At 29.5% G+C, this 22943-nt stretch overlaps 3 protein-coding genes across 3 annotated transcripts in view; 1 reads left to right on the forward strand and 2 right to left on the reverse strand.

Annotated features, from left to right (window-relative positions):
• LOC105154222 (sodium channel protein 60E) overlaps nt 1-10780 on the forward strand; it is a 101152-nt gene extending 90372 nt beyond the window's left edge. Inside the window, exons 20-21 of the mRNA XM_087407890.1 lie at nt 104-472; nt 1033-10780. Of these exons, the coding sequence (XP_087264016.1) occupies nt 104-472; nt 1033-1411 (748 nt within the window). The 3' untranslated portion in view covers nt 1412-10780. The remainder of the gene's footprint in view (nt 1-103; nt 473-1032) is intronic.
• pyd (zonula occludens-like protein polychaetoid) overlaps nt 1-22943 on the reverse strand; it is a 198821-nt gene that overhangs the window by 141839 nt on the left and 34039 nt on the right. The gene's annotated exons all lie outside the window — the stretch shown is intronic.
• On the reverse strand, nt 16685-21982 carry ND-18 (NADH:ubiquinone oxidoreductase subunit 18). Its single transcript, XM_011069499.2, has 3 exons — nt 21810-21982; nt 21122-21445; nt 16685-20575 (listed from the first exon to the last, which is right to left on the reverse strand). The coding sequence occupies exons 1-3, from the start codon at nt 21866-21868 to the stop codon at nt 20398-20400; spliced, it is 561 nt and encodes a 186-aa protein (XP_011067801.1). The 5' UTR covers nt 21869-21982; the 3' UTR covers nt 16685-20397.

The following is a 22943-nucleotide window of genomic DNA, read 5'->3' on the forward strand; positions in this document are numbered from 1 at the left end:
TATCTACGCACGAAATGTTTGGTGGTTATTCTGAGACACCCTGTAATTGGCGTACATAAGAAATAATAAATACAGCAACTAAATAATCTCGATGTATATACAGGATGAAGAAGGAGCGTGAAAGAATTGCTCAGGAGGTAGACTCGCAGACGCAGACCTCGAGCCCAGGTGGTGTGGATGGTAGGAGCGGAAGTGGATGGGGCGGTAAACTGTCGGCTCTACTACATGTGCACCGGGGTAGCCGGGCCAGTAGCCGCAAGTCCTCCAGGGCCAGCGACGCCAGCGACCTCAGCGAACTCGGCACCGCTTCGGCGTGGTTGTTCCCGAATCTTCCTCTGCTGTTGCTCTCCGGCGCCACCGGAACCCACGAGGACCTGCCACCCCCGGCACTGACCGTGTCCCGTCCCTCACCAACCGCTGATCAACCCTCCGCAGCCTCCAGCTCTGGCTCGGATTCTCATATTACTGTCAGGTTGGTTTAATTCCGCACAAGATAATTATTCGGATTGACGAATAGCGCGCTGATGATCTTGATCATGATATAAAATCGAAGTCATGATAAAAGTTTTAAGTCACTGCTAGCGTATATAAAGGGAATTCCCCAGAAGAGCAACTCAGTTATCGGTGGTTCCTGATGAAACGAACTGCAATGTTCACGAAACATTGATATTTTAAGAGTGAATTTGAACATGGAGATAATCCGTATAATTTCTGTATAGAAAATGTCCATGGAAGTCTCAAGAGTATTATTATTGTTTTATTTATCGTATATTGCTTTCTGTAAACACACACGCAAAAATTTTCTTTGCAAAATACATTCAACTATATCTTTATAATTCGTCTCATGATATTCTTCGTATATCTCGTAAAAATCTTGTTCAAGACAAATTGAGTTCGTAGAAAATAAATAACTCAAGTACATCTTGCAAGTGTCGTGTATGTCGAAAAACAATATTATTATGTATCTGTAGTATCTGTAAGAATATCTGTAAGAAGTGAGAACATTAACAATTGCTTGTTCTCTATCTGTAGATCGTTGGGTCCCACGCTGGGCCGGCAGGATGCAGTGGAGAAGTATCCGGAGGACGACGTACTCAGTCCACCAACTTCGAAGCGCAGCTCCCTGCGGCCGAGCGGTACTACCCTTTCGTTGAATACGCTGCAACGGGATATCAAGGAAGCGTTTAACCGACGATGTGGCAGTCTGAGACGACGGACACCACCGCCGGAGCCAGTGCAACTACCAGTCGAGAGTAGTGACGTGAGTATCCTGGTGACGGAACCCAGTCCGGAAAACACGGCGCCACCCTCGAGGCCACCGCTGATCAGACAGCAGTCGGAGGCAACGGTGGTGCACGTACTAGTGCACAGGGAAAGCGAGGAATATCAGGACACACCAGACGATAGCTGATCTTAACCGACAAGCGGATAGCGACAGCGACACGATTCAGTGATAATATGATAAATAATATATACGTAGACGTATATTATATACATATATGTAGACTTTTCACACAGTGCAGATCTAATTTTAGATAGGGCGATAATCCGCATGGCTTCTTCGGGGCGAATCTCCTCGAGTCGGAGAGCGTGTTACGTTTTGTGCGTGTGTGTGTGTGTGTGTGTGTGTGTGTGTGTGTGTGTGTGTGTGAGAGAGAGTGTGTATGCGTCTGCGTGGTCGAAGCATCGGATAAAACATTAGTGTGGTTCTCGTTTGATTTTAGAAAAAAAATTAAGCCTTAACTGTGGATCCTTGTTAATTTGATAATTGCTTATTCAGATAATTATTCTTTTAGGAACGCGGTATTATCATTTTGTTGAGTCTATGATGTGATCTCGATTAGCAATGTGATTAGAACTTATCACACCATAATTATTATAAAGATGCTTCCTAATAGTCGTTAGATATTACTCATCATATTATTTATTGGTATTAGATATTATATTACAAGAAATTAATTTCATGTTCCGATATAATCTTATTGTAATATTTAAACAAGAAATGTCAGATATAACATCTTATTTCTGATAAAAATGAAATGTTTAGTATTTTAAAGAATATGCCTAAAAAATAACTGTAACGATTCGTTGTACAATTTTTTGTTTTATCATCAAAAGAGAGTAAAGTTGAGAGCCATTATTAAGAGACGAAGAAAGGGACAAGGACAAAGTTATAATAAAAAAATATTTCGATTGCAAATGCAGATGAAATGTCGTTGGAGAAACCTGGATCGTTTATCATGTTGACACAATTTACTTTTGACAAAAATGCAAGCACCATTAATACTGGGTTATCCATAACGACAAAGGGATTACTTAAAGATGAATTACCAGCGTAGCGGAAGTACTAGATGTAGCCGTTTTCGAAACAGGAACGTAATTTGTTAAGATACATCAGTTCTCAAAGTGAATCGAAGTGGAAACGTAATTTTGGTTCTTTATCGACTTCAGTTATTGCTTTGGTCAATGAGACATATTACCATATTATGTCAGTAAGAAAAATTAATTCGCAATATTAGGCGTCAGTGTACTTAAATAATGAACAATTTATTACATCATCAATTTTCCTACATAAAGAAATCTACATTAATGCAATTGACGAATCATTATATAAATTCTAAGAGCAATTTAAAGCTTTCCAAAAATATGTTAAGATATGCATCTTACAGTTAAGATATGCATACACTTTAACTGCATACACTTTAACTGCATATTTCCGACGTTTTTTGATTGTACATAATCAGTATTGAATGTAAGACACACAAATACATACAATATTAGTAGTTCTGCCAAGCAAAGAAAAGTACTGCATTAATTGTGATGAATGAGAAGCATTATTATGAATGCATTAGGCTGAACAATTCATGATTAATGATAGTTTAATGAGTGCATTCGAATTTACTGCATATTCGCTAATTAATTGTTTTAAAATAAATTCAATCCGTCAACACGATATAAACTTTTTTCCCAAGATAAGCGACTATTTCTAGTAAATTACGCTACTCTGGTAAGAGCATGCTTTGGATTTTATAATTATTATCGTTTGCATCTTCGATAGAAAAATTTATTAAAAATTTATTAATTTAGTTATATATATATATATATATATATATATATATATATACACACACACACATATACATAGCTATTAATATTTAGCTATTTATAATTTAGCTATTTAATCTCAGAGTTGGGTATCTATAAACACGCAGGCAGAATGTAAATTGTCACTTTTTACATAATTCAAGTAAAGAATGGTTGCTCTCTTTATCATTTATTTATTCAGATTACTTGCTGGAAGGTAATTTGGGAAGGTAATTCTGTATGTAAATGCATATAAATGCCCAACACTGAATATTTCAATTTGAGAATTTTGGAAACACTGAAATTTTTCGAATACGCTAAAATATCAAATCGAGATTTTTATAGATAATTGGAATACTTAATAATAATATTTTAGATTGTAATTATCAGAAATAATTGTAAAACTTCCAATTATCCGATAAGCTGCAAAATCGATTGCAATGACTCGCTTATTGTTTGGAAATAGTGTTTTAGTGCTATGCTATTGTATATCATTAAATTCTCAGACATTGCCGGATAGCTTTTAATACTGATTTAACGTGGCTTCAATAATCGAGAGAGCGATATTTGCACTCGCGTGCACATAGAGACATTTCTCGATTAACGTCTAACGGAACCTTTTTACTATAACTCTACATTTATATACGTCGTGATCCTTGTCTTTTACGTCGTAATTAAGGGTGGTCGGACCAAATCTAGGCACATTCGACTCTGTTGTATGGTTTTCTCTTTAAAGAAGAAAAAAGAGGAAAACCTAGATCGTTAGCACATAGATAATGTAGATCGCCCGGAGTTTGCTATAAAGAACAAATTTTATCGATATACAAAAAGAGTACTGCCTCAAATCTTAGAATAAATTAATCGCGTCACTAACAGCAAGCAAAATCGAAAAAAAGAAAGATGGACGAATGAAACTAACAGATGGAAACAATGTGGCTTCCTTCGGTAATTATTATCGTAACCAAAGAACTCTTCTGTTTCTTTTCCCATAATATGAATTAATAACGACAGGATCAATTGACGAAAAGGAATACATCAACGTTGTAACTACTAAATTCTGAATTAATCTTTGCTTAAAAACACGTTCCGATTTGTAAACTATTAAAGACGAAGACCTTCTTTGTCTTCAACACAATTGGAATTATATTTAAAAAATTTTTTTTAACTTATGCGCACTGTAATGAATAATTCATAACCAATTCTTTTTTTTTAATTTTGATTAATTTTTCCAACATATACATTATATTTATTATGCGTATTCATCATACATTATACTTATTCTGTTTGCATTTGCGATATCGTACTGCCATAGTTGTTCAATTCATTAAGTGTTTTCAGTGTATTCATAGAAATCATTAAAAACTAACATTCATGCACCCTCACGTGTTTATTTGGTGGAGATTTTTTTCTTTTGATTCTGCTAATTAAGTGTATACTTTATTAATTCTCGGCTTTGTTAACGAAAATATGTTGTTTATTTATATAAAAATTATTTTTTAATATTTCAATCTTTTTATGTCTGACAAGGATTTTCTTCTAAAAGCTGTTTCAATTTTTTATCTTAAATTTTTTGTTGTCCGGACATGCGTAAACGTAGTTGTAATTGCAAAAATTGACCAATCATAGTATAATATCCTCATATTTGACTGTGATTGTCAATTCTAGAATGGTCCTTATCTATCAATGTATACGCTTTGCATCAACTTCTTTCCCGAGTTTATTTACATCCTCCATAAACATTAATATTTTATTTAAAAAAAAAATCCTCAATAAAGATAATCAAATAGTTGTCTTTGTTGCGCCAATATTTTTTTCAAATATTTTCATATGATTTATTATTATGATTTCCTCGTTTCTTTCATATACCTACTCGTATTTCTGCAAGAATAAATCTAACTTCAATAAATTAAATTAACGAAGTGAACTTTGACCTTATAATTTCGCTTTTCGGCAGGAAGAAAATGGCAATCGTAAATTATCGCTCTTGAAAACATTATCATTATCTCTTTACTGACACGTAAAACCGAGTCTATTCTTTTTCGTTATCATGTAAAAAAATACTATCTTTTTCGAAGGAAAAAACACGTGAGGCTTTCGCTACATTTCATTAGAGATCTCATGGACGAAAATGGGGAGAGGGAATGGGAGAAAGTGTTTGAATTTCTATAAACAACGAATTATTTTAAGGGGGTCACGCCGTATTTTTGTCCTAAGTAGACATTATGTTTCGAATTGTGTTTGAACCCTCCGGGAAATTTCATGTCATTTCGGACGGGGAGGACTCTGCATTTCTTCGACGTTCGGCCTTTTCGAGAAGCAGAACATCGTTGAGATGTCACGATCTCACGTTGATTTACAGTGCCTATTATCGATTAGCAAACACCGAACGGTCGCGCATCAGCCTGCCGAATTCTGGCTCGTACAACGCAAGGCCTCTATTCTTGAAAAAAAATTATATATACGAAAAATTAAAGAAATACTATAATATAATAACGTGACGTATACTATAGTACTTTCCTAGTTTTTTGTATACGTTTCATTTTAAGAATAGAAACCTAGACATCTATATATGTTCTTGGATATGTCTAACGCAATTTCCATTTCATTTATTAGCAAGGGACATTATCCTAGTATCTGATGGAGTAGAAAGAAGAAGAGAATTTTCTCGAAAAAATGAAAAATTTTATTGCTATTCAATTCTATGATAAAAATTGAAAAAACTATCTGAAATTTTCTTTTGACATAATAAATAATTTCGTACATACTGTAAAAAAATTTTAGTCATAAAGACTTTCAAGGAATATTTTACATATTAAATTGAGGCACAAAAAAGTATACTTTAAGTTTTGATATTTAATAATATATTTTAAGAAGAAACAAATCATTTTAATTCGGCATCGGACACTTGAATAGTTTGAGACTTCACATTTAATAATGTATTTTTAGAGATCTATAGCTGCAAATGCTCACCCAACTTTATGTAAATGCAAATAAACGGAATAGAAAAAAGATTTCATTTTGTCGTCCGATGGAAAAATCAATTGAAGTTAAAAAATTAAATCAAATGTAATAAACAAAAAGAGCATATAAATGCAAGAATATTACATTTGAATATTACATAAGTGAGAAATGACATATTTCTTGTATGGCATTTATAAATAAACAGAATTCAGATAAAATAAAATAATAAGATCGCTTTAAAACACTTTAAAAACACTGTAAAAATGAGTAGTTGAAACTATCTTTACCTCCCTGACGGTCAATAAGTAGTCGTAAAAAATAAGTGAAGTGAAAATAATAATGTGCATTGAGTAAATGCTAGTAAACGTACTTCACTTACAACTATTTATTAACTATCGGAGAGGGAGGAGAGAATTGGAATAATTTCTGCCCATTAAAAAAAAATGTTTTAAAGCAATCTCATCATTTTGTTTTATCTAAATTCTCTTTATTTACAAATAGCATGCAAAGAATTTCAACGTGTTATTTCTAACTTATGACGTCATGATTCAATATGGCCGCGAAAATATTCATTAGAAGCCTTAATTAGACCTTTTCATGCTTCTTTATAGTTATAATATTTGATTTTATCTTTAAGCCTATTTTTTATTCATCATTTAAAAAGTTATAAGGGTTATTTGACTAAACTCTGATTAATTTTGCCAGTAATATTATTTCATTAACACTGACAGAATTATCAAAACTGGGTCCTGACTGGTTTTGACGTTACTAATTATTCAATTTAATATAAAATTTTCTGATAATTACTCCCCCCCCCCCCCCTCTGTTAATGGAAAAACTCCAAGCACCGGTCACTGTACGTAGTTCTGGTCAATCGCAATGTGGTCGAACAGGAAGCAATTGTCAATTTTTAATAATGTTTTACCCGACATATGGAAAGACAGATTAGAGAGAGTGGGAAACGAATTATTCCTATAAGCGCAAAAATATTCCTAGAATGTTATTGTGAAGAAATTAAAATAATATTATAATATTTCGAGAATATTAAATAACATTTTTTAATATTATAAGAATTTTTTATAGATGTTATATGTTCACTTCATAATATCCTTGATATTGTGCCTTTAAAATATCCTTGGAATATAATAAATTAATAAATATTTATTAATGTTAATTATTTCTATATAAGTGCAATTTGAATTCACAACAAGTAACGAAAAGATCTTATCGGTCTATGCTGCATCTTAGTATTTAAATAACGTTTTGGTGTAATTTTATGTACGTATTTCATGCAGTTTTACAACTGAGCACTAAAATCATTTTCAATCTTTAAACGTAATCTTAAACTGAACTGGGGGTAATAGTTTCACAAATTGAAGTAAATGTTATTATAATACTTTTTAATGATCATACAATATTATTAAATAATGTTACTTTTAATAATCATATAATATTATTATTAGAAGTGGACGTATAACAATTCATTAATATTTCAAGAATATTATTTAATATTAATAAAATATATAATTTTAATAAAATATAAAAGTTACATTTAATATTCTAAGAATACGCCTAAAATATTATTTAATATTAAATAATATTATGCGCTTATAGTTAAGAATTTTGCAATAAGCAATTTATCTAAGAAGATAACTCCCATTTATTCAGCGACTTACTTATAAAATAATATCTGTTTTGTTAATTAATTAACGATTAGCTTGCCAAGCACAACATCTGTAATATTTTTAATATGGAACTATCGATTTTATGTTGTTTAGTATATGGAAAGAAAAATAAGATTATATCAATTATATCTATAGTTAAAAATTTTACTGTAAACAATTCTATTGCTCTATAATTAATTTAATGGGCTACTGTGACTTGTCAAATAAATATATATAATTTTGTCACGGATAAATTTTTATAAACTTTTTGTCGTTTAAAAAAGATTAAAACATTCCCGGTGAAAAAAATTTGTATAATATCTCATAATATTTATTTTTAAGACTTTTTAAGACTATATTTTGAATTTATAAAGTGTTATCTAAAAAAAATACCTTAAATTTTTCAGATTTTATAAATTTTCTTTAAAAAGTATAGAATGAGAATTCGCAAAAATCTAATAATGTTTGAAAATATATATATACATATAAAGAATTCTAAAAAAGATGTAGACTTTTTCAGTACTTCTGAAAATGGTTTCAATTCGTATACAAAATATAAAAAATTTTCTAAAAAGTTATAAAATCGAATAGAAATTTACATAATAGTTATGGAAAATTATATAAAAAATTTTAAGAAAAATTTTCACCAGGCATGGAAAGAAAGAGTTAAAAAAAGTTAAATTAGAGGTAACGAATTATATAATTACGAATTTTGTTAGAAATAATTCTATTGATTAAAGAACTAAATTCCAATTATATTAACGTTAATGAAATTAATTCGAGCTTATATCCGTTTCTATTAATGTAATTAACTTTAATCTTAGTTTAACTTACTTTTTATATTTTTCTAATTTTAAGAATTAGAAAAAGACAAAGAGTAAATTACTACATTGATAGAAATGGACATTAGTCGTAGATCGTTTGCAGATATCTTCACGTGATCTCAGTGATTGTTTGAATAATAATTATAAGTTGAAATATTGAACTTGAAAGAAAATATGTATGCATCGTGAAATGAGATATTATGAAATTTATCCGTATTAAATGAAAGAATCATAAGAAGCATTCAAAAATCATTCAACATGTCCACGAGTATCCCTCGGATATCTACGCTGCATACGAGCAGTGATTGCGTAGAATTAATTAAACCACCAACGTAGTGTTTTATTATTACATCCAATGATATTTGATCAGATTATAGTTTTGGCAAGTTTAACTTTATTCGTGCGAAAAAGACAAGAAAGGAAGAAAAGATAACAGATGAAGAAATGTTCTCTTCATTTTTTTTTCTTCTAAGAGTTTTAGAAATGAGAAATGCTTTGACGATTCGGAGGTCCGACGAATTTGCAAAGATTCGGCGAACAATTTCGGGATCCTCGGGAACTGGTTTTCATGAGGCATATACAAACATGTATATCAATTGCACACGAACTAATTGCACACAAGTCAATCAGCGCTAGAAAAAAAAATAAAAAAACTTCTTACGCAGAAGTCGTTGTAATTGGCAGTGGGCAATTGCAACAATGAGAGTGATCCATTCCCACAAACATATACGATAAAAACATACGTCAATTAAAAATTATACGTACCAGAGAAAAGCGTGCGTGCGCGAGTGAGAAAAACAAATCTGATGTAATCGAGATGCAATCATGTTAAAGAGTTTTAATTGCGTAAGATCGGAATCAGAATACGCACACTAACAGAAAAAAAATAGTCGTGGCAATTATAAAGTACAACTCTAAAATTTAAATACTTGCAACTTGTTTTAAAAAGTAATAAGAACTAAATTCATACCGAATATTATAAAAATATAGTGTAGTACTATAAAAATATAGTATTCAATACTTACTTTTATTACTTTGTAAAACTAGTTGTAATAAAAATACTTAAATTATTAGAGTTGTTAATTTAGTTATCAAAATTATATTTTTCTCTGAGTGCACTGAAGATTGAAATTTGACCAAGTAAATTTGAATGAGGACAAAGGAATTTTAGCTCCTTGTTTTTTGTTTGATTGGTTAAATTTCTATCTTTCAATCTTCCATCTCAATCCTCAATGCATAGTCTGATTCCAAGCCTTACAGCATCTTGTCTTAAATGTCTTAAGATAGTACACTCGCGAATTGAAAACAGTCAGAATTTCTTGAAATTGAAACTATATATTGTACTAGAAGATTTTGACACGTTTGTGCAATTACAATAAGATTGACAATTTCAATACTAAGCAATTAAAAACTGTACATTTTATACGTGTCATCTGTACAAAGTTCATCAAAATGTCACACTTATTTTTGTAGGGCCTAAACTAGAAGTAAGATGTTAATAAACAAATGAGCATATGATGAAGAAATATAGAATATGAAACGGAAATTATGAAAAAATTTTATAATTTTTTACCGTTTCGTCGGAAAATGGAGCCATGAAAAGAATTTAATTTTCGATTTTATTTCGCATATAGAGATTTGAAGGGAGTGAAGGGAACGGCCAATAAGCATCTGATAACATCGGCATCAGTCTATCTGTATTCATTTTCTTTCCGTATATGCGTGCAGCCTTGGACAGGCACAATCCAAAAAAGTTTTCTCTCACTGTGTGTGTGGCGAGAGTGAGGATATCGCCAATAACCGCGCGATGAGACCTAAGGGTTAATGGTACACGAAAAAGCAGTAAAACGTAAGCAATAAGCGAATTAACCAACCATAATAGAGTCCGTAAGGCCATAAGCAGTAGCCAATCCAACATGTTGATTTCCTTACTACTTTCATCTTATTGCCCTAAGTTCTTTGTGTGTCATGGCCTTAACTTTTGGATAATATTATCGCGAGTGTACTACCTTAATAGTGACAAATAATTACATATTAAGAAAGAGAAGGAAGAAAAAAGTACAATTGTGTGCATGTTCATGTGCGTGAATTACAAATTCTTATTATTGCATAAAGTTGCATCACGCGCTCTTTGAAACATATGTTTCTATAGGTTTGCCGTTTATAGCTAAACTAGTATATATTTTTATTTAAAATGTAATAGAATATAGATATATATTTGAAGTTTGGTGAAACCAAAAAAGAAAATTTTAGTGCAATCCAATACAGTGATAAAGAACAGGCCTTAAATATTTGTTCACCACACCCAAAAAAGATATTCTACCAATAAGCGAAGAATTCCTTTTATCATTTCCTCTAAGCAAAAATCTTATATGAATCAGAGTGTATTTATAACACGTATTTATCTATAAAAATGAGGACACATAAATTTATTATGATCAAAAATAAATTTCTCTATAGAAAATTCTATTTCGAATAACCTTTGAAAATAAGAGGATAAGATACTATAATAGCAGCATGCTTATTTAGAAGTTTTTCATTTACATGTTATTATAGCTACGCGTACATGTCAGTACATACAAGACGAAGATTGCAATCTTAAGTCCAGCACTTTATGGTTATACGAAATTCCCCTACTTAATTGTAGAATATCTTTTGAAAGAAAGAGAGAGAGAGAGAGGGATATAAATAAAACATCCTTTGACATTAACACGAAACCGCTAAACGGCATAATATTTTTTTGGGTACATGATTGCTAATTTAAATATTCGAAACTATTTTTTTTGCAATCAAATCAATTGCAAAAAAAAATAGTTTCGAATATTTATAAAGATTGTAAAACTGAAAAGTGAGCCTTACAATCTTTTTAAATTAAAAAAAAGAGAAATAATGTTCTTATATGAGGGAGTACCCAAAAGTTTATGGAATTGTTTAAAAAAACAGTATTTTTGTATGTTTTTTATGTTTTTTCTAGTATTGATTTTCATATGTATTGGTGATGAGTGGCTCCGTGTGAAAACGATTAATTCATAATCGATCGAATCAAGCCCTAAGTTTAGTTTCGATTTTTATTCAATATATTTCGATTTTTTATTTTAACTCTCACATCTAGCCATACTTATGAAAGATTGAAGCGTAAGACTGTTAATCTTACAGTTATAAAAAACTGAACTTACTAAAAACTTAGAGAAAATAGATATCGAACAGCGGGAAAAGATAGTATAAGTTATACAGTAAACATAGTCTTCCCTTATTATAGACATCTAATTAATAAATGTCTGACGATATTGTTCTATAAAAATTTATGTATATATTTATGTGTGCTTGACACATTGATGTAATAGTATATAAAGATGTCGATGAGTCACATTTTATTAGTAAAACACATTGGAGTTTGGATTATGCTTTAGAGTTAGTATGCATAGTTCGTTCTTAATCTCAAGACTGTCTCAAGTAATGTCTTAAGATGTTAATACCCCAAACAGAACAATAAGTCATGATAATGTCAAAATGACATTAATAAATGAATCGGAAATTGAATCGAATTGAAAAATGAATTTAATGATCATTCTGGAGTCATATTGACATCATTTTGATCATCATAATAATTTGTTGATCTGCTTGGGACAACTCTCTGAGTAGCTCGTATCTTAAGCACTAGCTCAAAACTAGCTCAAATCTCGAAAATTGAGCAACGTTAATGGATTCTATCCTAGGAATCTCCTTAAAGTTACAGTTTCTTTGTTTCATAAAGTAATTAGTTACCGTTACAAGTTATCGACTTTAAGGGACTGCGCACAATGGAAAAAATATTAAAAACAAGAATAAGTATTAAGATTTCAACTTATCAGAAACTGGTTACACCAGAATACAAAGCTTCTAATAGGTCAAAATCTTAATTTATTCCTAATATTTTCAAGAATAATCGATGTTGTTATACGACAAAATGTGAAGAATATTCTTCTATCAGATGTTTTAAATAGCGAAAATATTACATTATACTTTTATTTATATTTTTATTACAAAGAATTATGTGGAGAAAATATTTAAATCTTTGAAAATACTATACTTTTAATATGATATTTAAGATTTCTCATTTCATAATTTCCAAAGGAAATTTACAAAATCTGAAAAAATTTAAGGTGTTTTTTCAGAAATCTTTATAAATTTAAAATATATAAATTCTTAAAAATATTATGAAATAAGAGTTAGGACTTTAAACTTTATTTTCTTGCTATTGAGATGTAAAAATTATTCAAAGATTAAGAGCATTCCCGGGTTAAAGACACTCTTTATTTTTAGGGAAACTCCAAAAAAGCCATTTCTCTGCTTTTTTCTTTTTCTAATATATATATATATATATATATATATATATATATATATATACATACATACAGTTTATATATATATATATATATATATATATATATATATATTCTACGTTTTTCTTATGTTCTATTCTGTTCTGTTTTTCAAAGAGCGTGTTCACATTAAAGTGAATTTTTTCTTTCTAAGACGGTGTCTTAGTTTATCGATTCTCTACACACAAATTTTGACATTTAACTTTGGGACGTCCTATATATAAATATATTGAATGAATGAGATAGGAAAATTTAATATTTGAATTAGTTTAAACTTTGGAATCTTTAGGATAATAACATTACAAATAGAAAAAAAGCATATATAGAAGAAAAGAAGAAGTCACGTATAACAAAACAATGTAATGAAAAAAGATAATCATCAATAATCAAGCACGGAAACAATTATGGCTATGATCTAAGATAGTAGCTACATAAAAAGATGGACATAGAACGTAGTGAATGTCTATTCTGTAACTCTTAATGACTGTAACGATATCATTACATTCATTAAAAGTTACATAATAAGCCTCTAAGCCTTTAAGCATATGTATGTGCATATATTCGTGATCATGCGCATTTGAAATCCTTACTACTTATCATTTGATCAATTTAATTTGCTCAGATCGAAGTCCTATGACAAGTAGCGCTGAAATTGAATATAATTTTTCCAAGAGGGCGTTTAGATCCCTTTGTCTAAGTTTCGGTTATATAAACTTGATTATATAGAGTTAATATATAAGCTAAATTTTATATGCGAGAAATGATACCATCTAACGAAGCCCTAGAAAGATGATTCAATAAGAATGTTTCATTAAGAACTGCACACAATCAAAGAAACAGGGAACAGAGAACAAGAAATAAGAATTTCAATCTATCAGAAACTATGTATTTCGCAGTATATAATTTCTGATAGATTGAAATTAGGTATTCTCTGTTCTTTGTTTCCTATTTCTTTGATTGTGTCCGCCCTCTTACAATGCAAACGCTGATTTTCTTATTTTTTAGCAGACTTCAGTATATTCTTTTTAACTATTAATTCCAATATTTTATTATTAATTTTATTAATTTTATTATTTCTTTTTTCAATAACTTTCACTAGTAAATCTATAACAATAATGTAAATTTCATTCCAATACCATTAATTTTTTATTTTCTTCGAATTTATAATACTTCAATGTAATTTACGTTAATAAATATTACATGTAAAAAATTACATACTTTGCATTACATTTCATTCTTTTCATATATTTTCAAAAATTATCTTCAAAATTCATAGTATTTGAATATAATGTATTTAATTTCTATGAATAAATCTATAAAAATATTAAATTATTATGCATCATTTTTCGTTATTTTTTATTATTTTTCATTAATTTTTATTAATCAAAAATAATAAATTTTTATTTCTTATAGAATCCAAAGCATTTTAGTACATTTAAAAAAAAAATATAATATTTATACTGAAATATATTCAACGATATTTCAGTCACTTTCATTTTTTATTTTCACAATTTCACAGTTGATTTCAACAACATTCAATGATTTATTTCCATCAAGGAGAACAAACGCGCCGAGATTGTATACAATTTTACGCAATAAAGCGTTTTTTGAGACGCGCGAGTCTTGTCTCGTATATAATCTGTATGTGCTTGTACATATATACATAGATAAAACGAGGGAAAACTGCGAAATATACTGTCTCATCAAAACAGACCAGATCGACATATATCAGCTACCACTCTTTCGGGGAGCCGCGTCTCCTACAGCGAACTGTACAATCACGCAGGGATGACTTCGCCCTTGTGCAGAAGAGATCATGCCTCGCATATGATTAGAACCCTACGACTAGTCTTTCCGATCGCATTTCTGCATACGCGAATGAATAATCATGTTACGTTCAAATCTGCATATACTTATTACTCATTAACATACAATGCACGTCAAAAGTTCTGGAACGGCTAATTGTCTCAGAAATTATTTTTTTATTAGAAAAATGTTTTATACAAAAGTTGTAGGTTTCCAACAAATACGTCAAACAATTGTACCTATTTGACCATGAAACGTAAATGTGGAAAAGCTCTTAAAGTCAACTTTGAAACTTCAAAATTTTAAATAGAGACTTTTACTTTTTATTCAATATTTTTATAGATCCAATATTTCCATCATTTAATAAATCTATTATTTTCTAATATTTTTATCGTCTTGTATTTGATTTCTTTTATCATTACTTTTTATAATATTATAAACAGTTGGACATTTTTACCTGTATATCTATTAAAATAAAATAACTATTTTATTTTTTTCTTCAAAATTAGAAGAATATTGATGAATGTAATTAAAAAATGTAAAAAATAAAATAGCTATTTTATTTTAATAGATTTATAGAAGAAAATATCCAACTGTTTATAGTAATATAAGTGATAATAAAAGAAGTCAAAAGCAAGAATATATGATACAAATATCAGAAAATAACACATCCATTAGATGATGTTAATATTAGCTTGATCAATAATTCGTTGAGGTTTTTTTTCACCCATAAATGAAAAACGAAATTTTTTTTTTATAAAAGACAATAACTTTCATCAAGAATGTATTGACGGTTGTGATCCAGTATCGTAGTTCGGATTACATAATTCCTTGCTCAAAGAATTTCCTTTTTTTTTTCATCCATAACGCATTGAACGTAACGTGTCTTGAACAGAAAGATCTCCGGAACGAAATCTTGCAAACTACTTGTGGTACACGCGTCCTTTCATGATATTTTCGTCATACACCGGATACATTTTTTATAGGTTTCCCATTTTTGCTTTTTTAAAGCTAGGTTGTTCTACCTTTCATAAATTCCACCTTGATAAACTTCAACTCACCCTTTTATTTTCTTATTCTCTTTGTTCTTTTACTCTTTTACTCTTTTGTTTATCCATTGAATGAATTATGATATAATTTATCCGAAGATGGAACAATCGTTCCTAAATGAAGCATATGTTAAAAAAATGTTCGTTTTGGGATGCGATCAAAATATCACTATATAAATAGTTTGAAGTATTTGATTGACAATCAGAAGAAAAAATTTTATGAATTAACCAACCCATGTTTCAACACATTTGTAGCATTACATTGACCGTACCCTTGCCATCTTTCAAATGACGCCTTTCAAAATATACAAAACAATCAATCTTCATGCTGTCTTTTTTAAATGCACAATAAAATCACCTGTCAATTATTATGCGTTTCTAAAATATGGACTGGTGCTTAGAGCTTTTCAGAGTGCTTATAAAAACTGTCTATCGACAAAAACCATACGGAATTATTGACATAATCCAATAAATTTTTATTACTAAAAAGACTATTATTGCTAAGTTAAATATACATATATATGGTCATATATAGATAAATGCAATTTATTTCTTTTCATCTGTAACATATAACGTACATATTTTGTTGAAATTCTAGCATCTATGATATCTTCAAAATTAGAAGAATATTGATAACATATACACATGTATATATTATATATTTAAAAAATATGAAAAATAAAAGGCAATTTGTTTCAATTGTACAAATATCCAACTATTAGATATCTTTCATTGATGTTCATAAATAGTTGTGATTACTTGAGAGATTATTAAATAGAAGAAATTAAGTTTCCTTTTTCTATTTTGCTCCCAAGAAGAACAACCAAAGAGTTCCTGGAAAAATATAATGCGCTATATGAAATAATTAGATCTTGTAAAAAATATTTTAGCTGGATCGTCGCTTACAGAATATATAAATAATGGAAGTCACAGACTGCCAAGTAGATCAATTTATTTGTCTCACATTAGATACCCAAATACTTTTTATCTCAGGTTTTGTAAAGAAACAATAGGACGAAAAAAGTGAATAATTTTTATCTCTAGTTTTCTTATAATTCTATATTAGACATGTTGTAACATATCGAAATAGAATTGTAAAATTAAATTTAAGATGGTAGACAGTAGTAAAACAAAATAGTAATTACATTTTGCATTAAATTAAATTAATAAATGTATTGAATTAATTATTATAATTAAGTTAATAAATTTCGTTCTTCAAAAATCCTTTGAAGAACGAAATATACTTATCGAACGAACTTAATATATAATATATTTTATGTGTATGTAAATGTAAAATGTACTGCATACAATAATTACTATACATGTATATACATATGCATATAAAGTGAGACAGCGGTTTGTATCACAATAAGGACTTTTAGGATTATATTTCGTGTGCAAGAAAAAAACAGAAAAAAGATTCGCAGGGAAAGCTTTGCTTTATGTTTTTTCATATCAATTTTTCTTTCTATTTCTTGCTTGAGATCGGAAACCTTCACCTGTCACCGAACTCCAAAATCGTGAGACAAGGGATCTCTCTATCGCAAGTTTATATATATAGATAAATTGTATATTCAATTAACATAATTGCACAAGGCAAATATACATATAAGCCATTAGTGTCTTTAAAGCATCTGATTGAGACGTAAGCGCAAGGTCTCTCTGCAAGAAGTGAGAAGAGAGCTGCTCAATAAAAGTGATTACGACGCGGCTGCTTCCATAATGTAAAAAGACCAGGTGTAATGTTGCACATAATGACAGCTGATTAATTTAAGGCAACTTTCAAATTAGTAACAAATTTTTAATAGCGGCTTTATATTAGTTTAATTATAAAATTTCTGACCAATTTTTGATTGATCACAAATGTCGTTACTTTAAATGACTGTTTATCCTCCTTAAAATTGGTTTACCTAGTCTTCTTACATTATGGTTGTTCTTTCAAAATGTGAGACGTTGTATTAGGTACACTTATTAAAAAGTTAATCTATTGTTCTCGATCGTAGGTCCACGATGTCTCAGAGATGTATCTTTGCGGAAAAGTAAGCAAATTTTTAAAAGAAAGGACTTTAATTTATGTGAATGAACTTGGATTTTTGATTTTCCATATAAAAACAAATAGTTTCTAATAATTAATAACTAGCTCAGTAAACGAGGTGAAATGTCTTTCATTCAATTTCAAATATAAATGAATAAAAATGCATTCGAATTGAAAAGGATTCATTTTAACGTTCGGCGAATGCGTATTTCTGAAAATTTGAATCCATTTCAATTCATTTCATCCATTCTCGTTTACTGAATAACTAACTTCAAAATTTGTTTGTAATAATATTTTTGGACAATAACTTCAAACTTTGTTTGTAATATTTTTGTTAAACTCATTTAATATTTTTTTTTATTTTTATATAAATCTTGAGATTTGAAAACATATAATGAGTAGAAAGAATTAACATAATGAGAAGAGAGAACTAACTTCTGACGCCTTAATCGGAATTATATTTTGTTAGAAAGGAACGCAAAAAAAGATAGAAATAATATGTAGCTATTTATACATAGTTATAAAATAATTATATCTAACGATTGTAATTAAATGAAAAACGAGAGTATTAACATCAATTTGTTTTAATTCATAGCAATAAACAAAAATTATTCTGTATACTGAGAAAAAATTTATTAATTTTTAATAAATATTTCTTTAAAGTCCTAATGCAATATTTACTTATGGTAAATAAATATTTAGATAAATGAAAAAAAAATTGAATCAAACTAATGGTTTTTGTATCTAATAAATATGTGTTTACATTTAGTAAATATTCTGCTAGGATTATTCAAAGAAATATTTATTAAAATTTAAGTAAATTTTTTTCTCAATATATGAAAGAGACTTATTATGAAAATTGTTTCAAGAGACGTGATAAAAAAGGAAAATCCGCACGAGGAGAACTTAATACTGAGCCCATGAGCTTATAAAATATTTTATAGTTTAATAATATCATCGTTCCGTAATAAAAACATTGGTCGCGTTCAGCAGAATATTTATTTTGTAGCTTGATGTTGGATTTCTTCGCTGAAATAAAGATTATTCCTCTAAATCTAAAAATATAATTCGCGTAAAATGTTTGTTAAGCGCTGACTTCTGCGAAATACAACCAAAATATCTTTTAAAGGGATAAAGGGAGACAATCTTCACTGTAAAGTAAACGGGATAAATTAAAGAAAATTCAGCTGCAACTTGTCAATGCAAGAACAGTTTCTAAATTAGCGATTTAAAATTTAATTATTCCGAATGAATTTCAGTGATAATATTTCCTCTAATTTATTCTGTCTTTCGCAGGACGAAGTACTTGGGAGAGATTAGTAGATACCGTAAAATGTTTTACACGATTTAACGATATATTAAGCCTCTCTTGAGGATTTTCTCCGCAATCTTCAACGACAACTTGTTTTTGTCCTTACAATTTTCTTATTGCTATACTTTCTGCGATAATAACAATGTAGGCCATTTCTTATATTCTGCTCTCATGAGATACGATTGCGCACGTTCTTTCCTTCACTTTATGTCTTAATTATAAATAATTAAGGATCTGTTTGCAGCAACGACCTCGGTCAACTAATTTCTAATAGCAATTTCCTGTTCCTTTTCAGATCACGACGATTGTTTCAATATAAACCGACTCATCATTTGTCATTGATAATAAGGAAATTCTAAAAAATTTTTTTATAAATATAATCTTTTTTAAATGAAAGTTTATAAAGTTTTAAATAAGAGAAATTATATTATCTCATTCGTTAACATAATATACATTAAAAATATATCGCCATTTTTTTTCAACATTGGTGATAATATATGAGACGTTATATTAGATGCTATAACAAGATGTAAACATCTGAGTCTTTTTTTCTCTAATTTTATATGTAGTACAATTGGCTGGAAAGGACAGTAATAATTGCATATATCCTTTAGACAGAGGAGAACTTAGTTGACCATAGCGAGAATGCAAAATAGGATGTATCGATACGATGAGCTCGAAGGGAGATTCGCATTTTTTATGCGATACATCAAGATGTTCTAACATAATCTTCGATAATTTTGAATATGAATAATGAATTGAATAATGAATTCAAATGCATATTGTATGATAACTTCTCATTTCGCTCCGCCTAACACGAAGGCGCGCAAACTTGTCAATGCAGAACGTTGTTAATAATATTGTAGTATATAATTATAAATAACACAAACGAAATATAATTAGAAATGTTAAAATGTTATCAGACTGTTGTTGTCTTCGCTGGAGCATATGTCACTGTTTTCACCCATAATCTTCCTCAAACTTAAATAATCATATAAAATCAAAAATAACCATGTTACATTAAGATAATTAGAACAAATAACATACATGCCAAAGTGTCAATAAATTTATTTAATGTTTATTCAATTCAAGCAGTAAAGAATAGGCAAAAAAGATACATATCAAATTTAAACTGAAATACATTACGCTAAACATATATATATATATATATATATATATATATATATATATATGTACATTTATTGGCATCATGATACATATTTGTTCCAAAATTTTTTTGGATGACTACAATTAGCGACTTGTTGCTATTGCATGAAATTACGACAGCTTAAATAAGTAGATTATTTAGTTGAAACTCTAGTACGTTTATTCCAAGAGAAATTGCTACCATAACTACGAGGTTTCGGCTGACTAACATTCGGCTTTTGCACATAGTACTCCCATCCCATCTTCTTGCAATGTGCAATTGCTTCCTCCTTTGTCGCGAAATCAACTTTTATATTTGACATAGGATCTCCACTGCATCAAAAGTATAAATATTACTATTATATACATTATGCATCGCCATACTTAATACAATATATCAGAACTATTATAAATAATTCATATATATATCCTGATTTGCATAACTTGATATAAAAGAATGGCTATAAAAGAATGGCTCTTAAAGCATTCTAAAAATTTTAAAGAATAATTTGCCACATTAATTTAAAGTAAAACTTCATATGGTCATATATCCAAAATGACTTATTGTTAGATGTAAAGATGTCAAAGTTAAAGAAAAGAATGTTTTCAAAAATTTTGGAAATTATTCTGATTATTTTGATGAAACTTTATGTACGTTTTATGTACGTTTCTTATGTACGTTTACATCTATTAGGGCCATACACATACATTAATTTTTTATTCAAATAGAGGCGAATAAGCGGATATCTTTAAAATTATTTCAAATACAGTTTTCATCTTGAATTAATGTAAAGAATCACTTTTCAAAATCTTTTAAATTTACTTAAGGATATTATCATTTTATGTACATAAAACATTAATATAAACATTAATGTTTACCTAGAAGTCCAACCCATCAATGGATTCTCCCAGCGTTCGCGTGTATCAAAGTCCATTTGCCAAAAGTGAATGTTATTCGTTCCAGATTGCATAGCGCTCTTGGCAGGTTGATATATCCGTACTTTACGTGTTTTGATATGCTCTTCAGGAACACCAGATACATAACCAACATCCTCATCAGATGTTACGGTAATTGTACTTTTTAAAGCTTGCAGATATTTGGCCTCCTCTGGCGACTGTATAATTTCTTGGACATTCTTGCGCTCCGCTATATCGAGTTTCTTTTGTATGTCTGTGCCTTTACTTGAAAATAACCTACTCAATCTACATACAGAACTTCTTTAGAATTTGTAAATCATAAGCTCTGTTAAATAATAGCTTACAAACTAATATTACGCTTCTAGTAATTATATTTTAATTCTAATGCAAAAGTAAAATATAGCAACATTGTAACAATTTAGAGGTAGGCTGGTATTGGTTCTCCAACTCCATATAAAATTGCAATTTACTTTTTTACATTACATAACAAGAAATCGTAATAAATAACAACTTAAATTTTTGCATTAAAACTATATATTTAATAATGATAACAATTTAACGCAGATTTAATAGATTTGTTATATAAATTTTAGAGGTTATGTTTACTTCTATCACTTGTTCAAAAAATTATAATAATAAAGCGAGATACCTAAAACTACTCCTACTAATTCCACTTGCACATTGTTGCAGTAACGCACAAGATGCCATTATTCCGTTCGCAAAAATACGATAAATGACAAATAAATGCGAAACAGCTGATCGGACAGAACCTTTGACTATATAAGAGGAGCGTATGGATCGCCAGTAGCAAATTTCACACTGGTTGTCGAACAGTGGCGACACCATGTCATTAACCAAGAACTACAAGTAAGGTATAGTCTGTGCATACCGCGAGCTTTTATTAAAAAAAGCTATATAAAAGAATCAACATTTCTATATAAAATTTTCATTCTTTCGGAGTAAGATTTCATTTGAAAGAATTTAGAGAGTAAGGATACAATTTTGATAAGACAGCTGATATGAATTTTGCGTGAATTATGATTAACTAAAAACCGTTAAGGCCGGTTTCACCAACGCTGATCAAACTTAATCGTGATTAACTGTCAACCGTAATTGATCGATTCTACTAAACAGCAAACGCGATTGATCAGTCAACGGTCGATTAAGCTAACTGATGTTGGTGAAACTGACCCTTACACTTGAGAACACTTCTTGCTACATAGGATATGCAGTCCATACTTATAGCCAAAAGACAGAACAAATGTCAAACTGTCAAATATAAAAGTGCCTTTTCATGATGCTCGATACCAAAAGGTATCATAAGGCCGGAATCAGACTATGCAGACTTTGGAGATTGAGATTAAAGATTAAAGATTGAAATTTCACCAATGAGGACAAAGAAATTTTGGCTCGTTTTATTCTGATGTCAAATTTCAATCTTTCAATCTTCAATCTCATTCTTCAATGCATATTGCAATCTAATGTAAGAGGACGGTGTGACCATTGCGCATGAGATGAATATTGGAGCAGCCAATCAAATTTCGCCCCCAAATGTTGCGCGAGATTCAAACGCCGTACTAAGATCAGACTATTAATATTGTAGTGCTCTAAAAACCGTGTAATACAAAAATATGTAAAAATAATGATATATATAATGCCAATATGAGCCAAGATATTAATGTGTGATATAATCGAAACTTTAATACTAACATTATACATATTATTAGATTTAATCTTTTGTGACTATTATTATTACTTGTATATAAAAATAATAATAAAATAA

This window comes from Acromyrmex echinatior, chromosome 7 (assembly GCF_024713525.1).
Source record: "Acromyrmex echinatior isolate Ae372 chromosome 7, ASM2471352v2, whole genome shotgun sequence".
Taxonomy (NCBI): domain Eukaryota; kingdom Metazoa; phylum Arthropoda; class Insecta; order Hymenoptera; family Formicidae; genus Acromyrmex; species Acromyrmex echinatior.

What these genes read in the sequence shown, in the direction of transcription:
- ND-18 (XM_011069499.2), bottom strand. Translation starts at nt 21,868, where the DNA reads ATGGCATCTTGTGCGTTACTGCAACAATGTGCAAGTGGAATTAGTAGG. An exon ending in ATTAGTAGGAGTAGTTTTAG is followed by an intron (nt 21,446 to 21,809) that starts GTATCTCGCTTT and finishes TTCTGTATGTAG; the next exon opens with ATTGAGTAGGTTATTTTCAA. An exon ending in TTGATGGGTTGGACTTCTAG is followed by an intron (nt 20,576 to 21,121) that starts GTAAACATTAAT and finishes CTTTTGATGCAG; the next exon opens with TGGAGATCCTATGTCAAATA.